The sequence below is a fragment of the Phymastichus coffea genome, unplaced genomic scaffold, assembly GCF_024137745.1.
Source record: "Phymastichus coffea isolate CEN01 unplaced genomic scaffold, Cenicafe_Pcof_1.1 PCOF00063, whole genome shotgun sequence".
NCBI classification, from domain to species: Eukaryota; Metazoa; Arthropoda; class Insecta; order Hymenoptera; family Eulophidae; genus Phymastichus; species Phymastichus coffea.
The window spans coordinates 25065-46091 of record NW_026706874.1 but is presented as its reverse complement, the minus strand read 5'-3'; the positions used below and the strand labels follow the sequence as shown (position 1 = coordinate 46091).

At 42.7% G+C, this 21027-nt stretch overlaps 3 protein-coding genes across 7 annotated transcripts; 2 read left to right on the top strand and 1 right to left on the bottom strand.

Annotated features, from left to right (window-relative positions):
• The first annotated feature begins 204 nt into the window (after positions 1–204).
• On the top strand, positions 205–13378 carry LOC131667184 (BAG domain-containing protein Samui-like). Of its 4 annotated transcripts, none has more exons than XM_058940456.1 (7): positions 427–534; positions 7573–7720; positions 9691–9909; positions 10341–10907; positions 11055–11307; positions 11407–11780; positions 12377–13378. In XM_058940456.1, the coding sequence occupies exons 2-7, from the start codon at positions 7646–7648 to the stop codon at positions 12896–12898; spliced, it is 2010 nt and encodes a 669-aa protein (XP_058796439.1). In that variant the 5' UTR covers positions 427–534; positions 7573–7645; the 3' UTR covers positions 12899–13378. The 4 variants fall into 4 exon arrangements, with proteins under 4 accessions (XP_058796437.1, XP_058796439.1, XP_058796438.1 ...); XM_058940455.1 differs by lacking the exon at positions 427–534 and adding an exon at positions 6459–6761; XM_058940457.1 differs by lacking the exon at positions 427–534 and adding an exon at positions 7005–7152.
• Positions 13379–14112: 734 nt separating this feature from the next.
• On the bottom strand, positions 14113–16291 carry LOC131667159 (abscission/NoCut checkpoint regulator-like). 2 transcript variants are annotated; one of them, XM_058940407.1, is made up of 6 exons: positions 16109–16291; positions 15660–15862; positions 15342–15570; positions 15109–15261; positions 14885–15028; positions 14113–14816 (listed from the first exon to the last, which is right to left on the bottom strand). In XM_058940407.1, exons 1-6 carry the CDS (start codon positions 16154–16156, stop codon positions 14625–14627), a joined length of 969 nt encoding a protein of 322 aa, XP_058796390.1. In that variant the 5' UTR covers positions 16157–16291; the 3' UTR covers positions 14113–14624. The 2 variants fall into 2 exon arrangements, with proteins under 2 accessions (XP_058796390.1, XP_058796391.1); XM_058940408.1 differs by having other exon boundaries at positions 14113–14840; positions 14897–15028.
• A 2119-nt stretch (positions 16292–18410) lies between these two features.
• Positions 18411–20788, top strand: LOC131667152 (UBX domain-containing protein 7-like). The gene is made up of 7 exons (XM_058940396.1): positions 18411–18602; positions 18858–19118; positions 19183–19460; positions 19536–19793; positions 19858–19924; positions 19988–20217; positions 20285–20788. The coding sequence occupies exons 1-7, from the start codon at positions 18563–18565 to the stop codon at positions 20441–20443; spliced, it is 1293 nt and encodes a 430-aa protein (XP_058796379.1). The 5' UTR covers positions 18411–18562; the 3' UTR covers positions 20444–20788.
• The last annotated feature ends 239 nt before the right edge of the window (positions 20789–21027 follow it).

Below are 21027 nucleotides of genomic sequence, written 5' to 3'. Positions count from 1 at the left end.
AAAAAATAACAGAAAAAAAAACCGTCGAGCACACGGCGTCGCATCGGCGCGAGCGAAAGATGCACGCTAGGGATATATTTATATGCGCGACCGATCGGTGGCGCATGCGTGCGTGCACACACACGCGAGATTCTCTCTCCGCGAGCAAGGCAAGGAGGCGTACAGCGGCGCGTCGGCTAAGTAAAGCTAAGGCTAAGCTCAGTCGAGCCGCGACACGCGCGCCGTTCTCTTCGCTGCCTCTCCCGTTCGACGCGCGAGCGAGCGTACGCGGCGAGGATCGCGCTGGACCGTCGCCGAGCTTTCGGCCAGGAAGAGGAAGAGGAAGGTGGGGCGCCTCGTCGACCCGGGAGAGGCATGTCGGACTACTTTCGCGAGAAGCCGCGCGAGCGTTTCGGCGACAAGTTGCGCGGCATGTCCGACGACGAGCTGATCGCCAAGATGAAGCAGCAGCTGGCCGACAAGGGCAGGCGCTGGGAGGCCCCGACCACGCGACTCGCCAGGGATCCCTTCGAGCGGCACGCTGCGTTTGCCAAGGTAAGTGGGGCCGATCGGCGATCGCCCCGGCGACGTCGCGCGAGGGTGGACCAAAGTGAGTCACTCGCTCGTGCGTGCACTTGCCGACCGCGTGCACGCGTGCACGTCCTTTCACTATTGCGCTGACTGGCGCGCGTGTGGGGGGCGATTGGCAAACCATACGATGGCGACTCCTACGATCGGCACCCTTCCACCCGTCGTTCGCTCGATCCACCGTTCGAGCTGCCACGCTATTTCTTGCCCGTCCCCCTGGGTATTCGGGATTTAACGCGAACGAAGCGGCCCGGACGGGGAGGGGGCGATTCGCGCTTAAAGGGGGCTCCCCTTCACTCCCTCCCCTTTGTCTAGCCCTCGTCGCCCTCGCACGAGATGTCAGTCGGATTGGAACTTGGCCGCGGTCGATGACTCGCGCGAGTAGCCGATGCGTCGTAAAAACGGCGTCCGCGCTTATTCAGCGACGAGCCCGTGGACGTCGATAATAACGCGCGTTCGAGCGTGATTTACAGGTCTCGAAAGGGAGAAGAAAGAGAGAGAGAGACAGAGAGAGAGAGAGAGAGCGAACCGCCCGGCGCGGCCAGCGGATTCGCAAAAGCGCACGCCGAGCGAAGCTTCTCGAACCTGCAGCTTGCGGTCGCTCTGAAAATAACGCGCGTCGCACTTTGGAGGAACCTGCACTCGAAATAATCCCCGGCCGGCTTTCCTCCCTCCCACTCGCCGAAGCGGAGGGAAGCCGGCGGCCGATGTCGCGGATTAATTAAAAGGCACGGACTCGTCGGCGCGGCGCGATCGCGCGGACGGCAAAACAAAGGCGAGAGCCGCGCCGCGCGCCGAGTCTCCGTTCGTCAAACTCGCCGCGGCGCAGCCGCGCAAACGAAGCGAGAGCATTTGTAACAATGTTACCAATTCCGTTGCGCGCGACGGAATGGTAATTACGACAGGCTATTTTAGAAGTGCGGCGGGCGCGAGCGTTGCACTGGACGCCGAGAGCGAATGGGTCGTCGCACGTGGAGCTTCGTGGGGATCGAAGCCGTGATGAAAACTCGAGCGAGAGAGAGAGAGAGAGAGGCCTCGGTCATCGCGAAAGGAACGCACAGAGAGCGAGAGATAGGCCGACGAAGGTCGCCTAATTGGATCGTCGAGGCGGACAAGAGAAAAAGCGAAGCTCGCGTGGCGCATTTAATGCCGACGTTCGCGTTACGCGTAACGAGCCGACGCTCGACCGCGGCGCGCGGCGACAAAGACAAGCGCAGAAACACTCGGCGACACACTTGGTCTCGTAATCGCTCGCTTTGTTCACCGGCAATTGCGACCGCGCGCCGCAACACGCAACGCGCTCCGACTGGAACCCTCGTTCTTTTCTCGGTGGCCGTGTGGGAGTTGACGACGACGCTGGTCTCGCGAACGCCGCGACTCACGATCGGCGTCTAATTGCTATGAATTCTCGCGCGGCGAGATGCCTGAGATTAGATAACAGGTGGAATTTGCCTCGGCGAAGGCCGAAATTTGGGAGGCGCGCGAGCAAACAGGCGGCGCTTTGTCCTCGTTATCGTCGGACGCGCGGCGAATCATCGAGAAGCCGCGAGGCGGAAGGAACAGGCGTCGGCGCGCGCGCGATCGGTTGCGCCACTTCGCCACTCCTCGGCGAGAGCGTCACCGAGGGACAACAAAGGGGCGTAGCACTCGCGCGTTTTCGGCGCGTCGGGCCCCGTTTATTCCCCGCCGATCGCGCGTCGCGCCGGAGGTCGCTCGGGCGCGCAACGAGAGTTCACGAGCCCACGTCGCGGAGCCGTCGCCACTCCCTGCTCGTGCCCCCGCCCCCTCTCCATCGCGCCGCCAAGTCCCACGTGCGAAAGTGGGCTCGCGCGAGTTGCGTAATCGCGAGCCCGCCACCCATGGCGGGTCCGCGCGAAGCGCACAGCCGATGGCGCCAGGCGTCGCGCGAGAGCGCCTCGGCCTCGACGGCGGTGGAGGTGGCAGAAAAAGAAACGAGAGAGAGAGAGAGAGAGAGAGAGAGCCACGCACTCGCGCGAGCTCCTCGCCTTGGCTGCGCTCCTGCTCGATCTATCGATCACGCTGGATCATCGATCGTAAGCGCGCGCGCGTATCGATGATCCGAGCCGAGGGATCGCTCTGCTTCGCGATCTTCGCTCGGCTGCGCGGATCGCTGGCGGCGCTTCGACTCCGCGCCGACAGATGGCGAGACACGCCGTCTCGGAGATCGGCTCTCGCGGCCGGGCCGCGCAGCAGCTCCGAATCGCCGTCGTCTCGCTTCCGCGTACCGCGAAACGGATTCGCGCTACGACGGGACGCGAGAGTCGCAGTGCCGAGATCGAGGTCATTCCTCCTCGCGCGCTTCTCGTAATCACGGGTGCGCGCGCATCGAGGCGTATCCTTGGTCTGCGTCAAGCGCCTGCTGCGTCAAGGCCGGCCGATGCGGCCCGGCTGGAGAAAGGCGAACGCTCAAAAGGCCCGACTCTCGCCGGCGGAGAAGGCGCGACGACCTTCGGACCAAAGGGCTCGCCGGCCGCGGCCGACGGCGGTTGCACGCGGGCTCGTACGCGCGACTACTGGAGCAGTCGTCGCCATTGCGGCTCGAATCGCGACCAAGATCAGTGTCGCGCGACGCCCGACCCGAGAAATCGAGCGCCGTAGCGAGCCGCAGCCCTTGGCGCAACGCTCTCTCGACGCGGGCAGGCAAGGTCGACCGATCCTCGCTCCGTTTCGTGGGCTCGTGATTCGGAGAGTCGGACGAGCGGCTGAATTTTCCAGGCGAGCTCGACAGGGACAAGCGGCGCGGCTCCTTGAAATCCGGCGAAAGTGAGAGGAGAGCCAGTGGCGGAAGGGCGACGTCGACCTTATTGCGCGCCGAGAGAGAAAGAGAAGAAAAAAAACCTCGAAGTTTGGCGACGACCCAGAACGTTTCGTCGCTCGAGCCGAGCGTTTATCGATACGGGTGGCCGCTTTCTTGGCGCTACTCGCGCGCTTTACCGAGGAAGTGCATCGCGTCGCGAGAGAAGGCCGGGCAAACTGCGCTCTCGCGCTGGCATTATTTTAAGCTCATCGACGCGTCGCAGGCAGCCTCTGCCAAGCGATAATCTCGAAGGCTACGCGTCGATAATCCGCGAGGATCAAATTCGCACCGACGAAAGTACGAGAGAGCACGTCGAGCGACGCCGGATGATGTATGTACCGTGACCAACGAGAGACATGCGCGAGAGACAATCGCCGCTTCGGCCCCGAAATTCGACGACGCTGAGAAAGTCGCCCAGCGCGGCCGCTTTTGGCATTGACCGATCGCGCCGAAACTCCAAGAGTCCGAGTCGATTTCTGGACGACCTGCCGTGGCTTTATTTGGCGGCCACTTTGCACCGACAGCCCGCGCCTTTCGTTAGACGCGAGCGCACGAATCCTTTGTCGCGCGACCTATTTTCGATCCGCTCGAGTCATCGCACGAGATGAGGGCAGCAAGTGTCCGCGAGCGCTTCGGGACAAACGGCTCAACATTCGCGCGATCGCGAATAACCGAGCGCAACCTTCCTAAAAAAAAAAAACAAAAAAAAGTCGGTGCACCGCACTGCCGGAGAGTGCAAGGCCGCGGCTCGCGTAACTCTCCGCGTTTCTTTCTCTCTCTTTCTCGCCAAAAGTACGCATCGACTGGAGAAGTTTATTTCGAGAATATGAGGTTTTTTGAGCGCACTGCGCGATGGTATTTTGAGGACTCGCGTTTTCGGAAAGTTTCCAGGTTGTACGCGGGCGCAGAACACGCGGAGAGACATTCATTGCATTTATTGGATTTCGCCTGCGTCCGATTGCCCCTCGGTTCATTTCATGTACTCGGTTTTGGCAAGGAATGCTACTTTCCTATCTAAACCTTTTAGAACGTAGTCGACTACAATGGGTACATTCGTCAAGCTTTCATGCAGGGAATAATAAAAGTTAAAATACGAAACAGGACGTGCGATTGCCTAAAAATAAACGCGAACTATATTAATTCGCGTAGGCATTTCATGCGTTTACTAGTTTGCTTGGTGCTTTATCCGGCGAACGCAGCGCAAATAAATATCCGTAGCGAGCGAACGCGTCGCCATAAACATCCTCACAAATCGTCTCCAAATATTTATAAGCCGCCGGATAATGTATTGATAGCTGCGGCGCGGTTGTGCAACTCAGCCAAGGACTACGATAAAAATCACCAATGCATCGACCCCCTCCCCCTCCCTAAAGATAGCTCGAACGGTGTATCGCAAGCGAGCGAAACGGAAAAGACGTATAGCGAACCGGGAAGTGACGGTGCTTGCAAGCGAACTCAGCCGTAAAAGGCGCGGATAGGAGACCGCATTATACACACCGTGGGCGCGAGCGACAGGTGAATCACGTGGTCGGGAAAAAAATGTAAAAAGGATGGCCGTTTTCGTTGGATTACGATCTTGTTCGTGCGAGAGTGCTCCGGAAGCTTTTTTGTACGACACGTGCCATATATGTCTTTCGGGGGCCAGCAATGGTGATTTGCGAAACCTTTTGAAGGGACTGTTTGGAGAGCGAACGCAGAAAGAAAAACTAGTTCAACCGGTTCAGCTAAACAAAAGGAAGTTGAAAATAAATTTATCGATATGCACTGATTTTTATTACTCACCTTCGTACAGCGTCGCTCAAAATTGTCGACGCAAGCACACACATACGACGTTTCGTTGAGCTTTTATCTCATGTGGAAGATAAAAAATATTCAAAATTACACTTTGATATATGTTGCGATGCATAAGAGAAATAACATCGTCGCGCCTCTCTTCAAGATCACACATGGTCCCAAAAAACAAGCGACGCTACAGAGGCGTACACGTCGCAAATGTAACAATTGTTTCTTATGTTAAAAAGCCAAAGTTCGATCAAGAGCTTCTACGTGAAACGTTTCCAAAAAACAAAACCGCAACATAAACAAAGACGATCGTCGCACGTGCGAAACCCGGTAGGTCATGACAAAGAGCGTCATCTAGCGCAGAATCTTCCAACTGATCTAGGATCACCTGGCTTCGCGCGAGTATATTACCAGATATTACAATCGTGAACCCCTCGCGGTAGCAGTGATGTAACAAAAGTGTTCTCTCTTGAACCTGCACGATCGCTCGTGGTATTTTAATTGGATTGTACGTTGTTAATTTTGGCTTGCTAGAGTTATTTGAACGCGTACAACTTGGGATTTCGAGTGCGTAGAAACGAATGGATTTTTGATAACATTGATGACTCTGTAAGCCACTCTACGAGCCTTTATTATGGTTGCAGCATAACTTCGTATTTCGTTCGAGAACATGAATGTTAATGATAAATATTTGAACACGTGTACTTCACATTGAGGACGTTGCCCTGGATAGCCTAGCACACTATTTTATCGACACAAAGTTAAATTTTCATACGGTAAAAAACATTGTAAAGATGTAAGCTTACTTGAAAATAAACTCAATGTCGCTTACGTTATTAATTAAAAAATGCAAATATATAATATGAGAAGTCATATTATATCAAAGAAATACTTAATTAGAATAAACATTACTTTTAAGCAATTCGTTTATAAATAATATTTCTCACAAACTTTTGAGTATAATACTTTTATACTCAAACTTTGTAATATTATTCCGTTAATGTTTTATCGAGTCTTTCATGTAAGAGCGCATGTAAAATGTAACATTTTCAACTTAAAATTTCCAAGTAATTTGTATTATAACATAAATCGAAAATATTATTGCAAATTGGAAATACTCAACTTTGGTATTCTCAGTTTTTATCAAATCACGTTTTAATTTAATATAACAGGGCAATATGTTTAAAAGAGAACGCAGCGGGTACCAAAGAGCTTTAGATACATTACTGATTGTGAGTAGCTCTCGTCACGAAGCTTCCAGCAAGTTCTCGAACAGTCGCGTGGGTGTACGGCTGCGCGCGCAGCCTTCGCGCAGCTTCTGTGGTGCTTGGTTATTTAAGTTGGCGCGACGGCCTGGTCGTGTTTCAGTATCATCAAGAGAATTCGTGAGCGAGTGCATTGTGACAATTTTACACGGCACGACTTATACATACCTTGAGAGTCCGTACAAGTATTACCGTGAGAAGCAGACTAACAGTATTAATAGTGTTTAGTGTTCGACTTTAAAGAAAACCAGTGATTTTTTTACGTACTAATCTTACCAAGAGGAGTAAAAAGAAGAATAGCTGCGAGAGGATTAGCCGCGATATAATCGGTAATTTCCATTGTGCCGTGTTGTGCAGCAGCAGCAGCTCTCGAATACAAATTATTTGGCAAGGTGCCTTCCGAAAACGCGAAACTGTTTCGACTCTCTCTCTACACACACACACACACACACACACACAAACACACACACACACACACACACACACACACACACAAACACATTTGTCTCTATCTGAGGATATCGATCGGCTCGCACTCTAATATATTGTAGTTAGAGGTTAGATTCTTTCGAGACGCTTCTCATAACAAAAGTTTCACGAATTCTCTTTCTGTTTTCACTTAAAAAGAGTTTTCGTCAATCAAAATTACTCTGTGAACATTTGATTACTTTCAATTCTGAATCTAGCTCGAAGTGTCCGTTTGACATTTAAATTTTCAAGGTAACCGATTCTTAAGTAAACAGTTGTTTTTTCGGAAGGCACGTAATACATAATCTAATCGATCATTTCTATCCATAGCAAAGCTTGCGCTTTCTCTCACACGTCTTTTATTGCCCGCAGTTATTATTGTAATCTATCACGCCATTCATACATTTGATATACATTCTTACTTAGTGCATAGATGTATCTACACAGTGCTTGTGTTTTAACTTTTAACCCCGAAAAGTCGAGTACCGTACGTGTAAGTGAGCGCGTGCACGTCCTTGATACCGTCGAGTCTCGCGAGCGCGCGGAAAATAAAATAATCACTTTGGCTCATCACGAAAATAGAACACGTTTGGAGAGAGAGAAGGCGCGAGCGAATCTTTTTCAGCGTCTCTCTGTGTCTGCATGTGCTAACGTTAGACGAACATTTCGTAGGCGGAGAGACAGAGAGTCGGAGAAAAAAAGAATCACGAAACCGAGTAGCGAGAGGAAATCCCATAGGCGGCAAATGGATTCATCGCCGGTGATCATTGACAATGCAAGCAAGTTCGGCCGGGATCTGGACCCGCGCGCACACTTCCCCGTAAGTCTTCCAGCTGCACAACACTCATCCGCATTTTCTTCTTTTCTCCTCTCCGAGGTGTCTCTCTCGCGTATTTTGCGCTCTCTCGCGCTCTCTGTTTACGAAAATCTCGCCAAACTTATTTTCGAAGATTTTTGTTTGTTCACCTCGAAAAGCAATCGAAGCTACCTGCAGTCACCACGTCCATTTTTTTTTCGTGACTCTCTGTTTACCGAGTATTTCGGCCGGGTGACCTAAGTGTCAAGCTTCTTTGTTTTGGCCACGTGCGCGACGCGTGGGCGTCATCCATCCACTTCACAGACGAAAGTTGCGGGTTCTCTATTTTTCGTTCTTAAACCGGCGTCAGATGGAGATACGTTCTTTTACTGTTAACTCGCTGACGTAGCCGAGATTATGTGGGTGAGAGCTCGGCAAATTTAGAGACACGCTATCCTTACTTTCGAAATCACCGATTTGGAGATGTATTGTGGGGAGGGGGGGGGGGGGGGTGAGAGTGAAAGAGCGCGTGTGGTTAAAGTAGAAATCCAATTCGCAACTATCGCTCGCACACAAAAAGCGAGCTTGCACAAAGTCAGCGCGCCTCACATCGATCCCCAAAGCTCGCGCCGCGAAGTGGGTCGAGCGATCATTCAATAGCGCGAGACGCGTTGCATAAAGGCACTGTTCGTGAGTCACGGCGCGCGCGAGGAATGTGTCAAATGCGAAAGATGGTGTCTAAAAAGGCACCGCGGCGCGGCAGCGGTGGCCTGAGTCAGCGTGCGCCTATGCAAAGCGACCGATTGACGGCTGTGTCCCGCCAAATTACGCAACGCCCGCGCGGAGAAAAGCCCGTCAGCGCTATAAATAACGGCCGCGGCGCTGTGCAGCAGCCCGCTGCGAGACCTTGACCCGCTCAAAGGGTTCGCACGGCGGCGCGGTGACATTCACCCACTTTCGCGCCTTTAGTTCCTCCCCGTCTCTCTCTTTCTCTCCCTCTCTCAACTTCGCGATCATTCATATCGATGTTTACGCGAAACAACGCTTCCGTGACGACGTCATTCGCTGCACGGGCGTGGGCGTCGCAGCGCCAGCGACGTCGTCGTCGCTCGTATGTATAGGTGACATGCGAGCATTATATTAGGACTGGCATACGTATATGGCGATGAGCTCAAGCGCTTTGCTTGCTTTGTGCGCGCCATATCTTTCCTCGGTATCTCCTTTTTTTTGTCCTTTATTTATTCGCCATAACACTTCTCTCTCTTTATTTATTCGGTGCTGTTTTCGTCGCGTCGCTAATGCGAGAAGCAGTTAAGCAAAAAGAAAGAAAGAAAAAAAAGGAATTAGACCACGAAGGACGCGTGCGCGCTTTGGAAGCGTATGAATAATTCAGAACCTCGGCGCGAGTTCGATGCCGTCGCGCACGTGACGCAGCGCGAAGTCGACCTCTCGAAGGAAAAACAAAGAAAAACAGCAGGGTTTTCTGGGTGTCCGTGCGCGCGCGCGCGCGCGAGAGAGAGAGAGATAATACGCCTACACGCTAAAGTGCGCGTTCATGTGCTTCTTTTTTTTTCACGACTTGCCCACACAATCATCAGGCTCGCTAACAAAGAAAGTTTGTTCTTTGCTTGCTTCTCCTCTAGTCGATTGGGCGGCCTCGCATTCGACGAACCAACGCTGCCAGATTCATTCCAGCAGCTTAGCGCAGACCAAGTCGCGGCTATAGATAAATCACGAACGCGACGATCGCCGACGATAAAAATTCTGGAAACTCGGCACGTCGAATCAGATGAGAAACGAGCTCTCGAACGCGTCCGGAATAGGCATATAAGCTTTTCGAGCTGACTCACTCGCGGTGCTCTCCCGAGCGAAGGATACCTCGCTTCCACGGCTACGCGCGCCTTTTTTTTCCTTCTCCGAGCAGTCAGTCGCCCAAGAGACACCGTGGCGCGCGATGCACCAGTTGTAATCGTTTTTTTTTGGAAACTCCTCAGGGCTTCCCATTTGACGACGAGGGTATCTTTGGCCACAGAGCCGATATCCGTTCGCGCCTCGACGACTTGGCCGCGAGGCATCCAGAGTTCGCCGACCATCTGCTAGGATCGGCTTGGGACGAGGTGCCCTTCAGCGCTGGATCCCTCAGGAGAGGCAACAGGAGGCCTAGCCAGGAGAGGCCTTCGACCAATAACGTTTTCCACAGTCATCCTGACGAGGTATGGTATCAAAGTAACCTTGCCAGTGTCCCTTAAATATTTTTGATGAACACTTTCGAGAGGCAAATAAGAATCGTTTGTCCCTAGAATATAAGTTGGAAAAATAAAGCTGTAAATACATGTTTGTATAACTTAGAGCATTAATCTTTTGTTGACGATCGTTGTGGATTTCCCCATTTGAATTTGGAAATAACTGCTCGAAAATAATTTTTCCTCGTAGTAGTAATAATAATTTTATTTTTTATTCGTGTACTTGATTATGAGTAATGATTTAAAAATAAATTTTATAAATATCGACAATTAAATTGGTTCACAATCAATCGGATCTTGAAATCTGGAGTTATGGATCATCATTATTTAAAAATCAGATAGGGATAGGGTTATCAATTGTTTCAGCAATATGATGAGTAATTTCGGTTTGAATTCTACAGGACGCACGTTCGCAGGCGAGCGGCGGAAGCGCAGCAAGCGGTGCAAGTGGAGTAAGTTCCCACGGCAGCGAAGCCGATCAGGCTTCAGTAGCAGATACAGACTCACGCCCGTCCGCGCGTAAGATCCCACAGTACAGCTTACGCAACACAGTGGACATTGGCCAGCACCAGCACAACATGGAGGCACCACAGCAACAGCGAAACGTACGTTCAATGTCGGCACCGCCGGAAAATCGTCAGAACGAGCCACGTTTCGTCTCGAGAGTCGAAATTAATCCTCAGCAAGAGGTTCAGCAACAACAGCAGCCCCAAAAAATCCAACAAGAGCCACAAAGAGAGAAAAGTCCGCCCCCACAAGCGCAGCAGCAAGAGCACAAAACTACTAGGCCGCAAAGTAACGTCAGGCAGATTCCAATTTTTGTCGAGGGTAGAGACAAGCCTGTAATCGCCAAAGACGTCGACGAACCAGATTTCACAAGGAGACAATCTCCACCTCAATTCACTCGACCTTCCCAACACTATCAGTCGTTCAACAGGCAACCTGCTGGCTGGACCTCGCATTTCCATGTAAGTTCACGCGCTGCCGCTAAGCAATACTAATTTTATTATTTACTCGCGAAATTGATTCACGATAATATAATCAATGCTAATCTCTTCGATTTACGTTTAGAGAATTCAAGACACTTATTTTTATAATTAATATTAACATTTTAGGAGCCTTTTTTCGAGCCACCACAAAACAGATGGACGAACTCACCGCCGTCGCATCCACAGTTCCGACATTCTCAGCAACAGCAGCAAGAAAAACCTCGGTACACTTATCAGACTGAAACTCAACCTCGAGCGAGGCAACAGTTCCAGCCACAACAGCAGCAACAACAAAAGCCACAACATCCTCAGAATGAGCCTCAACAGGAGCAAGCACCTCCTAAGCCCAAACAGCAGGTGCAGCCTAAAGATCCTTTGGGTAAGTGTAATTACTTCCATTTAAAAAATATTTTAATGTTCCACACTTAGTGTTTCAACAACTAGAGAAATAATAAATATTATTCAATTTTTTTTTCAGAAAAAGTTGCTGCAGTGCAACAAGAGGTTAACGCGCTAGCCGAGCAAGTGAAAGAATACTCGGGCAACTCGCGAACGGACAAGCAATATATGTACCTTGATGAGATGTTGACGCGTGAGTTGATTAAACTTGATGATATCGACACTGAGGGCAAAGAAAATGTACGAACGGCACGAAAGCAAGCCATCAAGAGTATCCAAGAGACAATTAGTTTGCTCGAATCAAAGGCTTCATTATCAGGTCCGCAAACACCGCAGCGCGACGAAAAGCAAAGCACAGAATCTGTGAAGCAAGAGGAACAGATTGTAGAACAATCATCCGAGACAAAAACAGAGACTGTGGCTGTGAAACCTGAGGCTATGGAAACCCAAGAGGTACATTGATTTAACAAACTTTTCAATGCTATAGTAGATTGTTTGTCGGAAATCATCAGCGATGTTGGTTTTCTTCACGCAATCGAATTTAAAATCACAATAATAATGTAAAGTGCTTGTAATGGGAACTTTCAATTATTCAAGGACGCGTCCACCTAATGGTTATTAGTGACCACTGTTAATGCAGAGTACGTTAGCAAAGTTTTTTCTTTATCGTCGATATCTATGTGTAATGTTCTGCATGTGTCATTGTAGCACAATGTAACACTATTAAGCACCGTTCCGATTCTTTTTGGATAAACACGTCTTCTTCATACAGAAATTTGACTTTCCTATTGAATTTTCATTGTATACACATCCATTTTGTATATTCGTTACAATGACTGTTCGATCGAAAAGTTTATTTTAATATAGGAGAAGAGATGCTTTTTCAATAAGATCAGCATTGCTATGTATTTTCATAGATATCACTTGTCTTAAAAAGTATTAAATCACCTGTTTCACTCGGTATTCAATATCTCGTAGTCTCTTTGTCACCCCAACATGAATTCCCATTCGAAAAAATAAACTAAAGTGGCTTTTTAATGATTTTACAGACACCAACTCAGGAAGAGCAGAAAGCTATTCCATTGCCACCACCGTTGTCGTCTACAAAAAACTCATCAAGTACCGAGCCAACTCGATCGTCTACGGAAACCACCGCTGCTGCCGTCGCCGAAGCTGCTTCGACACCAGTTCAACCAGAACAAGCCGTACAAGAGTCTCCAATCAAAAACGAGCCAATGGATGCATCCCCTGCACCGCAAGAACAACAGCTACTCCAAGAGCAACCAATGGAGGTTAGGCAGTCGTCACCTGCCAAAGAACTTCAATTGGGTAAAGAAAACCAACAACAAAGTCAAGCTATGATTACTGAAGAACAGAAGCAAGAAGTCAAAGAAGCGACTGCCTCTCCAGAACAACCAACAACGGAAAAGCCGAAGAAGGAACCTCCACCGGTACCTGCAAAACCAAACAGGTCGCCGAAGAAATCTAAAAAATCTGTTAAACAGCAATCAGAGCAGCAACCTATTTCTGATACTGCGATACCTTTGCCTGCACCTGGCCAATCGATCTAAGCGGCTAGTCTAAAGCTGGTGATACTGCTGTCCAAGGACTGAAAAATTGTGCGCGATGGGGCCGGCGGATTATGCCATTTCACGAGCGATTTGTCGGGGAACTCGCCGGGTTTCTTTCATTTTTTTACGTAAATCGATGTTGTTTCTATGACGAAAAGCTGTAGAGATTATTTATTTCGGGTCCTCGACGATAGAGGTTGTGTGCTTTTTTTGACGACTGTTGTGAAATGAGTACGTGCGAAGGTTTTACGATCCATCATGATTCTGTACTTTTTAATTTATTTCAATTCAATACTTCCGGGATATAGAGATTTTGCTGCAGCTACCTCGCGAGACTGCATGGAGCAGTGTTTACACAACATTGAGTTAAATTCTTTTGTCATCACGTGACCTTAGGCTATGTGTTCGAGAAATTTCCTAGTTGATAAGCATTACTTTATGAAAAAAGTTAATAACAATTCTTAATAAAAAATACTCGTATTTTAATATTTGTTTTTATTTATTCCATTTTTTGATGAATTCTGTGAAAACTTAAATCCTAATCTGACTTTATTGTTATTTAATTTATGTTGATGCAACATGTACTAAGAAATAATCTACAGACATCTTTTTTCGGCTCCTTTTTGATTCAAGGTTATAAAAATAAAAAAATGATGATTCAAAGGTATTTTAAATATAACAGTGTCGATCTTTTTTTAAGAACTAAAACGAATCATCCAATGTATATAAATAAGATTAAAAATATCGAAATTTTTGGGTGAAATATTATTATGGCTTGAAGAACATTTAAAGTTCATAAATCATTTTGGGTAAATTTGGAATTTGAAGTCTTGAAATCGAAAAGTTGAATCGAAAAATAGGAAGCACTTGAAAAGAAAAGCTGCTATTATTACTCAAATTTCGGCCTCGAGTCGCGAAGTAGTATTCCAAAATAAATGTCATTTTACATAGATGTCTATATGCTAAGCTTTCTCTCCGTACGTAAATACACCTCATATATAATTTTTCAAAAAACCAATTTACTCCATAAACTTTATTTTTCAAAATAATTTATTTCAAAAAAGGTTTGACGTATTTTCAAAATGCGAATAATCTTTAGTTGACAGAAAATTTTGTTAGTCATTTTAAAATACAGCATATTTACATTGCTATATTTTAAATCGGAATGACGGATAGATTTTCAAAGCAATAAAAATTCAGGACAATTTTTTAAATGGTCTTTAATAACAAATATTATGGTCAAGAATAACATTTTTTTGTTTTAATAAGAAATAAAATTAGTACTAGTAAGCTTGATAAAATTTTCCAAGTGTAATTTGTTTATAAGTAGTTGATTAAACACATTATAAATTATACAACGTATAAAGCAAAATGAAAACTATTTTAAGTGCATTCAAATAGCAGCACATGACATTAAAAATTTGTTTGACGTCCACATAATTATACAAAAATATTCAAATATCACAGCTTTACATTTACGGCGCAGTTTAGAGAAATATACAAAGCTTCCGTGTACAAAATTACAAACTTTAACACAGCACAATAATCTCAACCATACATTTAACAAAATTATAGCATCAAAATTATCCGTGAATTTTTCGTCAATAATTTTCCGTGATTTACCGTTTGTCACTTTGTACTATCTACTAATATAATTATTGATAACTTAACAATTCTATTATAAAACAATAATTAAATCAATCATTGGAATGAATTTCGATTGTCTTCAATCAACAATTCGTCGTGATGGCTTATAAGGCACTGTCTTATGGTTTTCAAATTCGTCGTGATTATTTTTAAAACAATGTGGGCAGTACAAATCTCCTGTACAACCTCTACACATTACAAGATTTTTAGTGTTGTCACACATGCAACAAGTGTCCAGATTTTCTTCATACAAACTATTCTGTGATGGAGCCTGAAAATCATAATTATAAAATATCTTACATGAAGAGGTATGAGTGAAAATTTAATTCCAATATTTACATCAAATGGTACTTCTTCAAGTTCATCAATATTTCCCTCATATATAGACTCTAGTGCAGATTCAGCTATAGCTTTTTCAATTATTTTCTTTGTAGATGTAGCTTCATCATATTCCTGATAGCTAGCCATAGGATCATCTTTGTACTTTGAAAATCATAAATATTTTATAAATATTTCATCTTATGAGATTCATATATAATTATAGTTTTATTTTTTCACTTTACCTTTGAAGAATCTACCCCTCTCAAGGCATCCAATCTAGCTTTAATATCATCATCTGTTTTTTCACTTGCTTTTGAAATTTCTAATCTATCAAGATATTCACTGATCAAATCATTAGTTTTTTGTTCTGGTGTTCTTGTATCTACTTTATTTAGCTATAAATATAAACAAAATCATTTGATAAAAGAAACCCTACAATTATTGAGCATGAAAAATTAACATAAAAAATGCTTACATTTACTGGTTGTGGAAGAATGTCAGGATCTACATCTTTCAGTAAAGCGAGTCTACGTCTAATATCATCTTCTGTTGGACGAGGTACTCGCTTGTCTTCATTTTTTAATTTTTTCAATCTATTGACTATTTCTTGATCAACTGGATCTAAAACTACTTGTAATTTATCAAGTTTACTTCCTTTATACATTGTTATTGGTGGCCTTGAAGGGTTTTCCAATGAATCCAATCTTCAATAAAGTTAATTAGCAAAATTATTAATAGAATAATAAATAATAAAATGTCCATCTAGTATTCTTGATGACAATTAAATAAGTACCTTTTAGTTATGTCAATGGGAACAAGAGGTTGAGCAAGTCCATCAGGAATAGAAAAGTCATCTGTTGGAGTAATAGGAGATTCTTTTTTTTGCAATTTATTAAAGCATCGTCCACAAATTTTCTTTTCTCCAACATCAGAAAGATTACATTTATACTTCAAGCATTTACTGCAGTAAGAAAAGCCACAGCTGGGACAACCATTCTTAACAAAGAATAAAATATCAATAGGATTAGTCATATGTGCACATTTGATGTTAATTGCAATAATGAAATAATATAAAAATTGTTATCAAGCAGAGCAAAAAAATATCATTTATTTAATTCTTATAATTATTTAGATGTGTTATTCATATAGATGTTCAAGATAATAATGAATTATCGTAAAACGAAAATTGACATTAATTTTTAACAAAAATGAAATGATCGTTTGGTCGAAATGAATTTTTACCTCTTTCGTGAAAAACGAAAATTTAGCTTGACAAGTATTGCAAGACATTTCGAGTTTGAGAATGGGTTATAAAATCATCAAATTACTTCGAGATTAGTTGCAATAATTTATGAAATGATAAATTACACGAAATGAAGTGTAACAAACAGGTACAGTAAGAACTAAGAATTGTTCACTTGTAATTTTCCGAGGTTAGCTAAACTTACTGCTAGTGTAAATGATTTTCGAACGGAGCCGCTGCTGTCGCCTTTTTTAAATATTAAAACGAGAAATTCTTTTTAGCTTATATAGCTGTACATACATACGTTAATTTTTGGTGAAATATTCTTCAAGCGTTAAGTTTGCGTTTTACCTTTACCTAGAAAATTATAAAATGATTTATTTAACGAGAAAGAATTTAAAAAGCTACTAGTGGTGAGTTAATTTATAAACGTTATGATTCCTTGAATGGTATAAATAAGTTATGTTTTTTCTAAAAGCTTTAATATGTGATTTTATAGATAACTTAATATTTATGGAGTCTTTAATACTTTTCGATACATTACTTACAATAAAACTCCGATGGCTCATGGTAAAAGTTTTCCAATTAGTGAAAATTGCTTCCATGCATCTCTTGAGTGTAAACATATCATTTTTTTATTGTGACTTAATGCTTTTGATAATTACTTTTATAAGTACGACAATTTGTTTAAAGTTGCAATATTATACATAAAAGAATTCGGCAATCTAGCACAAATAACTAATAAGTAGAGCAATTTAATCTATATTTTCAAAACTCTACGAAAAATCAATTGTCGGTTTAGCATCGTACAATAATTGCATCTACCAATATTCTAGAACCAGATTTTACATCAAAAGCTTTAGATGCTTTGATCGTGAGCATACCTAAATCATTTCAACTAACAATTTTCAGTTTGCCTCTGTGGAAATTTGATTATTACACTCTACGCAAAGTTATTCAGGTAAGAATTGCGACATGATCATTCAATAATTAGTAGTTCGACGGTAAACAAATGTATAAAAATTTACAGTTGTCGAAGTAGGAGAATGTTAAAATTTTTAAGGATTGTAAGGAAAGATAATAATTGAGATGGCTTATGAAATTGTTATTGAAAAAGCTACTTTGGAGCATATTCCTGCGAGTGCTGCATTAACCGGTAGGATATATTCTGCTCCAAAATCATTCAAAGTCTGTGTAAAGAATCAATCAATTTGATTCTTTAATTACATCAATTTTTGAAAACTTTTATTTTTACACGGTAAAGTATCAGATAAGTTCATTAATATCGACACATTTACTTATGACGGCAAAGGATTATTTTCGCAAACCTTTCAAATTATTCGCAAATTATTCAATACCTTCAGATAATTAATATGCAAACTGTATCCTTGAAAATAGTCATGTTAGAAGTTCTTTCCAACTATGGGCATTCTTTTATCGAAGAATCGTAGAGACGATGCGTCATCAGCGGCAGTAAGACGTTATGGCGGTGATCACCTCCAAGACCTTCCAGATAGTTTACCGAGATGTAGATGATAACTATTGATATGTGTCGCGGACTTCCAGTGTGCTGTTGAACTTTAAAAGAAGATCTTTCTCGTCTAATTAAATTCTCATACTATAAATATACTCATTAAATTCTCTACTGTATCCGAATCACCCTTAAGATAGATTCGTCCGAGCAATTCCTTATGATTAATCGGATTTTCCAACCCCGCTTACCAACGATTCATTATTGGATCGGCACTCTCATTCAACCGACAGCTTCAGCAAGGTCGGGCTCAGTTGGTCAGCATCGGCGATGGTCTTCCCGTGCAGTGTTTTTACGCTAATCTCCGACAAGCTTACCGACTCCAGAAATTTCGAGGAAATTTTTGGGTAAGTGTGCGGAGCCAATGCCCCACCTGCAGACTTGCTGTTTCTCTGGTTTGCAAGCGCGAGATGTCGATCGGGAAAACACTTCGCTTTTAGCTTCGATTTCAAGCAGATGTATCCTTTGAATTAAATATATTAATTTTTAAGATCTTGAATTGGAAATTTTTTCCGATTGAAAATTAAAGAAAAGAAATCAACCATTAAAACATTCAAATTTATTCCAATTTACAATTATTTAATCGGCAATCGTTAATAGAAGTTACAATTAGATGCGAGAATGTTTTTATAATGGTGTCCTATCGTATCGGTAATAGGTAATAATCAATGCTTCTAGTATCGCTATATAGAGGGCAGGTACGTGAAGTAAACCGAAATGTCAAAACCCAACCTTACCTGAAGCAGTTCACGCAGACGCCAAGGCGCCTATATTATCAAAAGAAAAACTATAGGTGGTGGGGCCCTTCTTCTCTATTCCTGTGTGCGAGTTTGATTATACCAGCGTCACCGCAGCCGTTTGACTGCTACTTCTGAAAATAATACTCGTCCTGAGAATTCGGATAGCTTAGGATCGAGAAATTATGGATCATAGTCTCGTGGAAAAGTTTATCGAAGTTACTGGTAAGTTTGGCTAACAATTGTTCCATTGATTCTGTCATTGAGCGATGATTTGCATAAATGTTTAAGGTTACGTGAACTGTTTGTTTCTTGAGTTTCTGCTGAAATTCGAAGTTTCCCTTGAATCTAAAATGTTTTTTCATACTCATTCCGGTCGTTTTACATTTACTGAACTTATTAATTAGTTCTGGCTATTAAATTTGATAACATGTCCAACAAAATTGTTTATTATAATAATCAATGACATGTTTATAAAAGGTGAAGAAGAAGCAACAGCTGCTCAATACTTATCACTTGCTGATGGCAACTTAGAACAAGCAATAAGTCTTCTGTTTGAGTCTGGTGGCTCTGCACCTTCAGCTAGTGCACAAATTCCTGTTGTCAATGTTGATGAGTCTGAAGTTAGGGCTCCTATTCTCCCAACTCAAGAGGTTCTTGTACCACCAGATGTTACATGTTCTTTTCCCAGGGCTTCTAACAGTATATTTGACAGATTCAGAGATTTTGCAGTTGAAACAAGTAAGTTTCACAGATATTTTTTTGAGTTACTTAAATGAAGTTTTCTTGGATATGTATTTTATAGGAAGACAAGAGGAAGAAATGATGCATAGGGCTTCCGGTGTCAGAAGATCTTCAAGAAGTAGCAGACAGAAGCGTTTGGAAGATTTGTTTAGGCCACCTTGTGATATATTATTTGTAGGTACCTTTGCGGAAGCTAGAGATTATGCCAAGAGCATCAACAGATGGCTACTAGTTAATGTACAAAATCAGCAAGAGTTTGCTTGCCAAGTACTCAATAGAGATGTCTGGCCTAATGAACAAATTAGAGAAATTGTCAAAGATCACTTTGTCTTGTGGCAAGTGAGTAACTTCATTCTTCCTATTGTAATTTGTAGTTTGCTTATTGAAAATTGAATGAAATAATTTTTTTAATAGGTTTTATCAAATTCATCTGATGGTAAACGATACATAGACTTTTACAATGTCACGGACTACCCTTACTTAGCAATAATAGATCCAAGAACAGGCGAATGTATGAGATCGTACAATCATATATCTGTAGACAGTTTGATTTCTGGATTAAATGACATGCTCAGTACACATGCATCACCTGATAATGTAGAATCAGTACCAGTCAAACAAACGTCTACAAATATGCAAAGTAGCATGATGTCTAATTCAACTGTTGTAACGGTAGGAAAATTCTTTTATAAGCATTTATAGTTTCTAATCCTATACAAATGTTATGGTATTTCAGAATATTCCATCTAATTCAAAAAGATCTCACGAGCATGATAAAAAAGCTGGATGTAGTTCAAATTCAGGTATAGGATTATTATTAGTTTTTTTCATTACTTACAATATTTTCAATTTTATGTTTTTTGTAGATAACAAAGATCCCAAACCAAGTACAAGTGTCAATTTAATAAATAGCACATGTAGTTTTGTTAGCAAAAGATCTAGAATAGATGAAATGGGTTCGAAAGAGCAACAAATGCAAAAAGAAATGGAAGAGGAAGAACCTGTAGATCCTAATGTTCCAACAATTAAAGTATGTCTTCGTCTACCAAATGGCAATAAACAAACAATATCTATCTCAGAAAATGATACGGTCAAGGTAATTAAGAGTTATGTAATTATATTAATAAAAATTAATTTAAATAACAATAATTTCTATGTTTCAGGGTTTTATAAAGAAAATGGAAAAGATAGGCTACCAATCATCAGAATATACATACCTCATACCATTTCCAAAAACAAACATAGGCGAACTTTCAATGAGTCTTCGATTATCAGATACTATCTTGTATCCTTCCAACACAGTATTCATAACGAAAATTTAGTCTATCCAATCGAAATATGTTTCCAATTGTGTTAAAAATTTTAGTGTATAATGTAATTTGTTGATTTGAATTCTCAGACTTAAGAAAGTGAAAAAAAGAAATAAATTCAAGTTTAGTCATTTCTAGTAACTATTTTTTACATTAATTTTTCGTAACTGAAATCTTAAATTACGATTTTTTTAGATTTCTATTTTTTATGTCAATTTTGTTGTTATAACATTTGTATTAAAAAATGCTATAAACTTTTCTAAGATTTTCAATTGTACATAAAGTTAATGAAATTTTTTTATTTACATACTCATCCTAACACTGCCAATCATAAACTTAAATCGTCTCTTTATTTCATCACTGTATTTACTGTAAATAATTTATTGTAATAAAATAATGTATTACAGAAAAGTATTGTATTATTTTCTTTTGTACTAACAATAAATGAAATCGTCCAAATAAGGAGGAAAAATTCAAAATAAATTATTTCGTTAAAAACCCCTAGAAAATGTCCGAAAATCACAATATCAACTGATTTTTTTCCTGCTTTATTAATTGTCGACGAGAATGAAAGCTTAGGGTGAATATTTAAATTT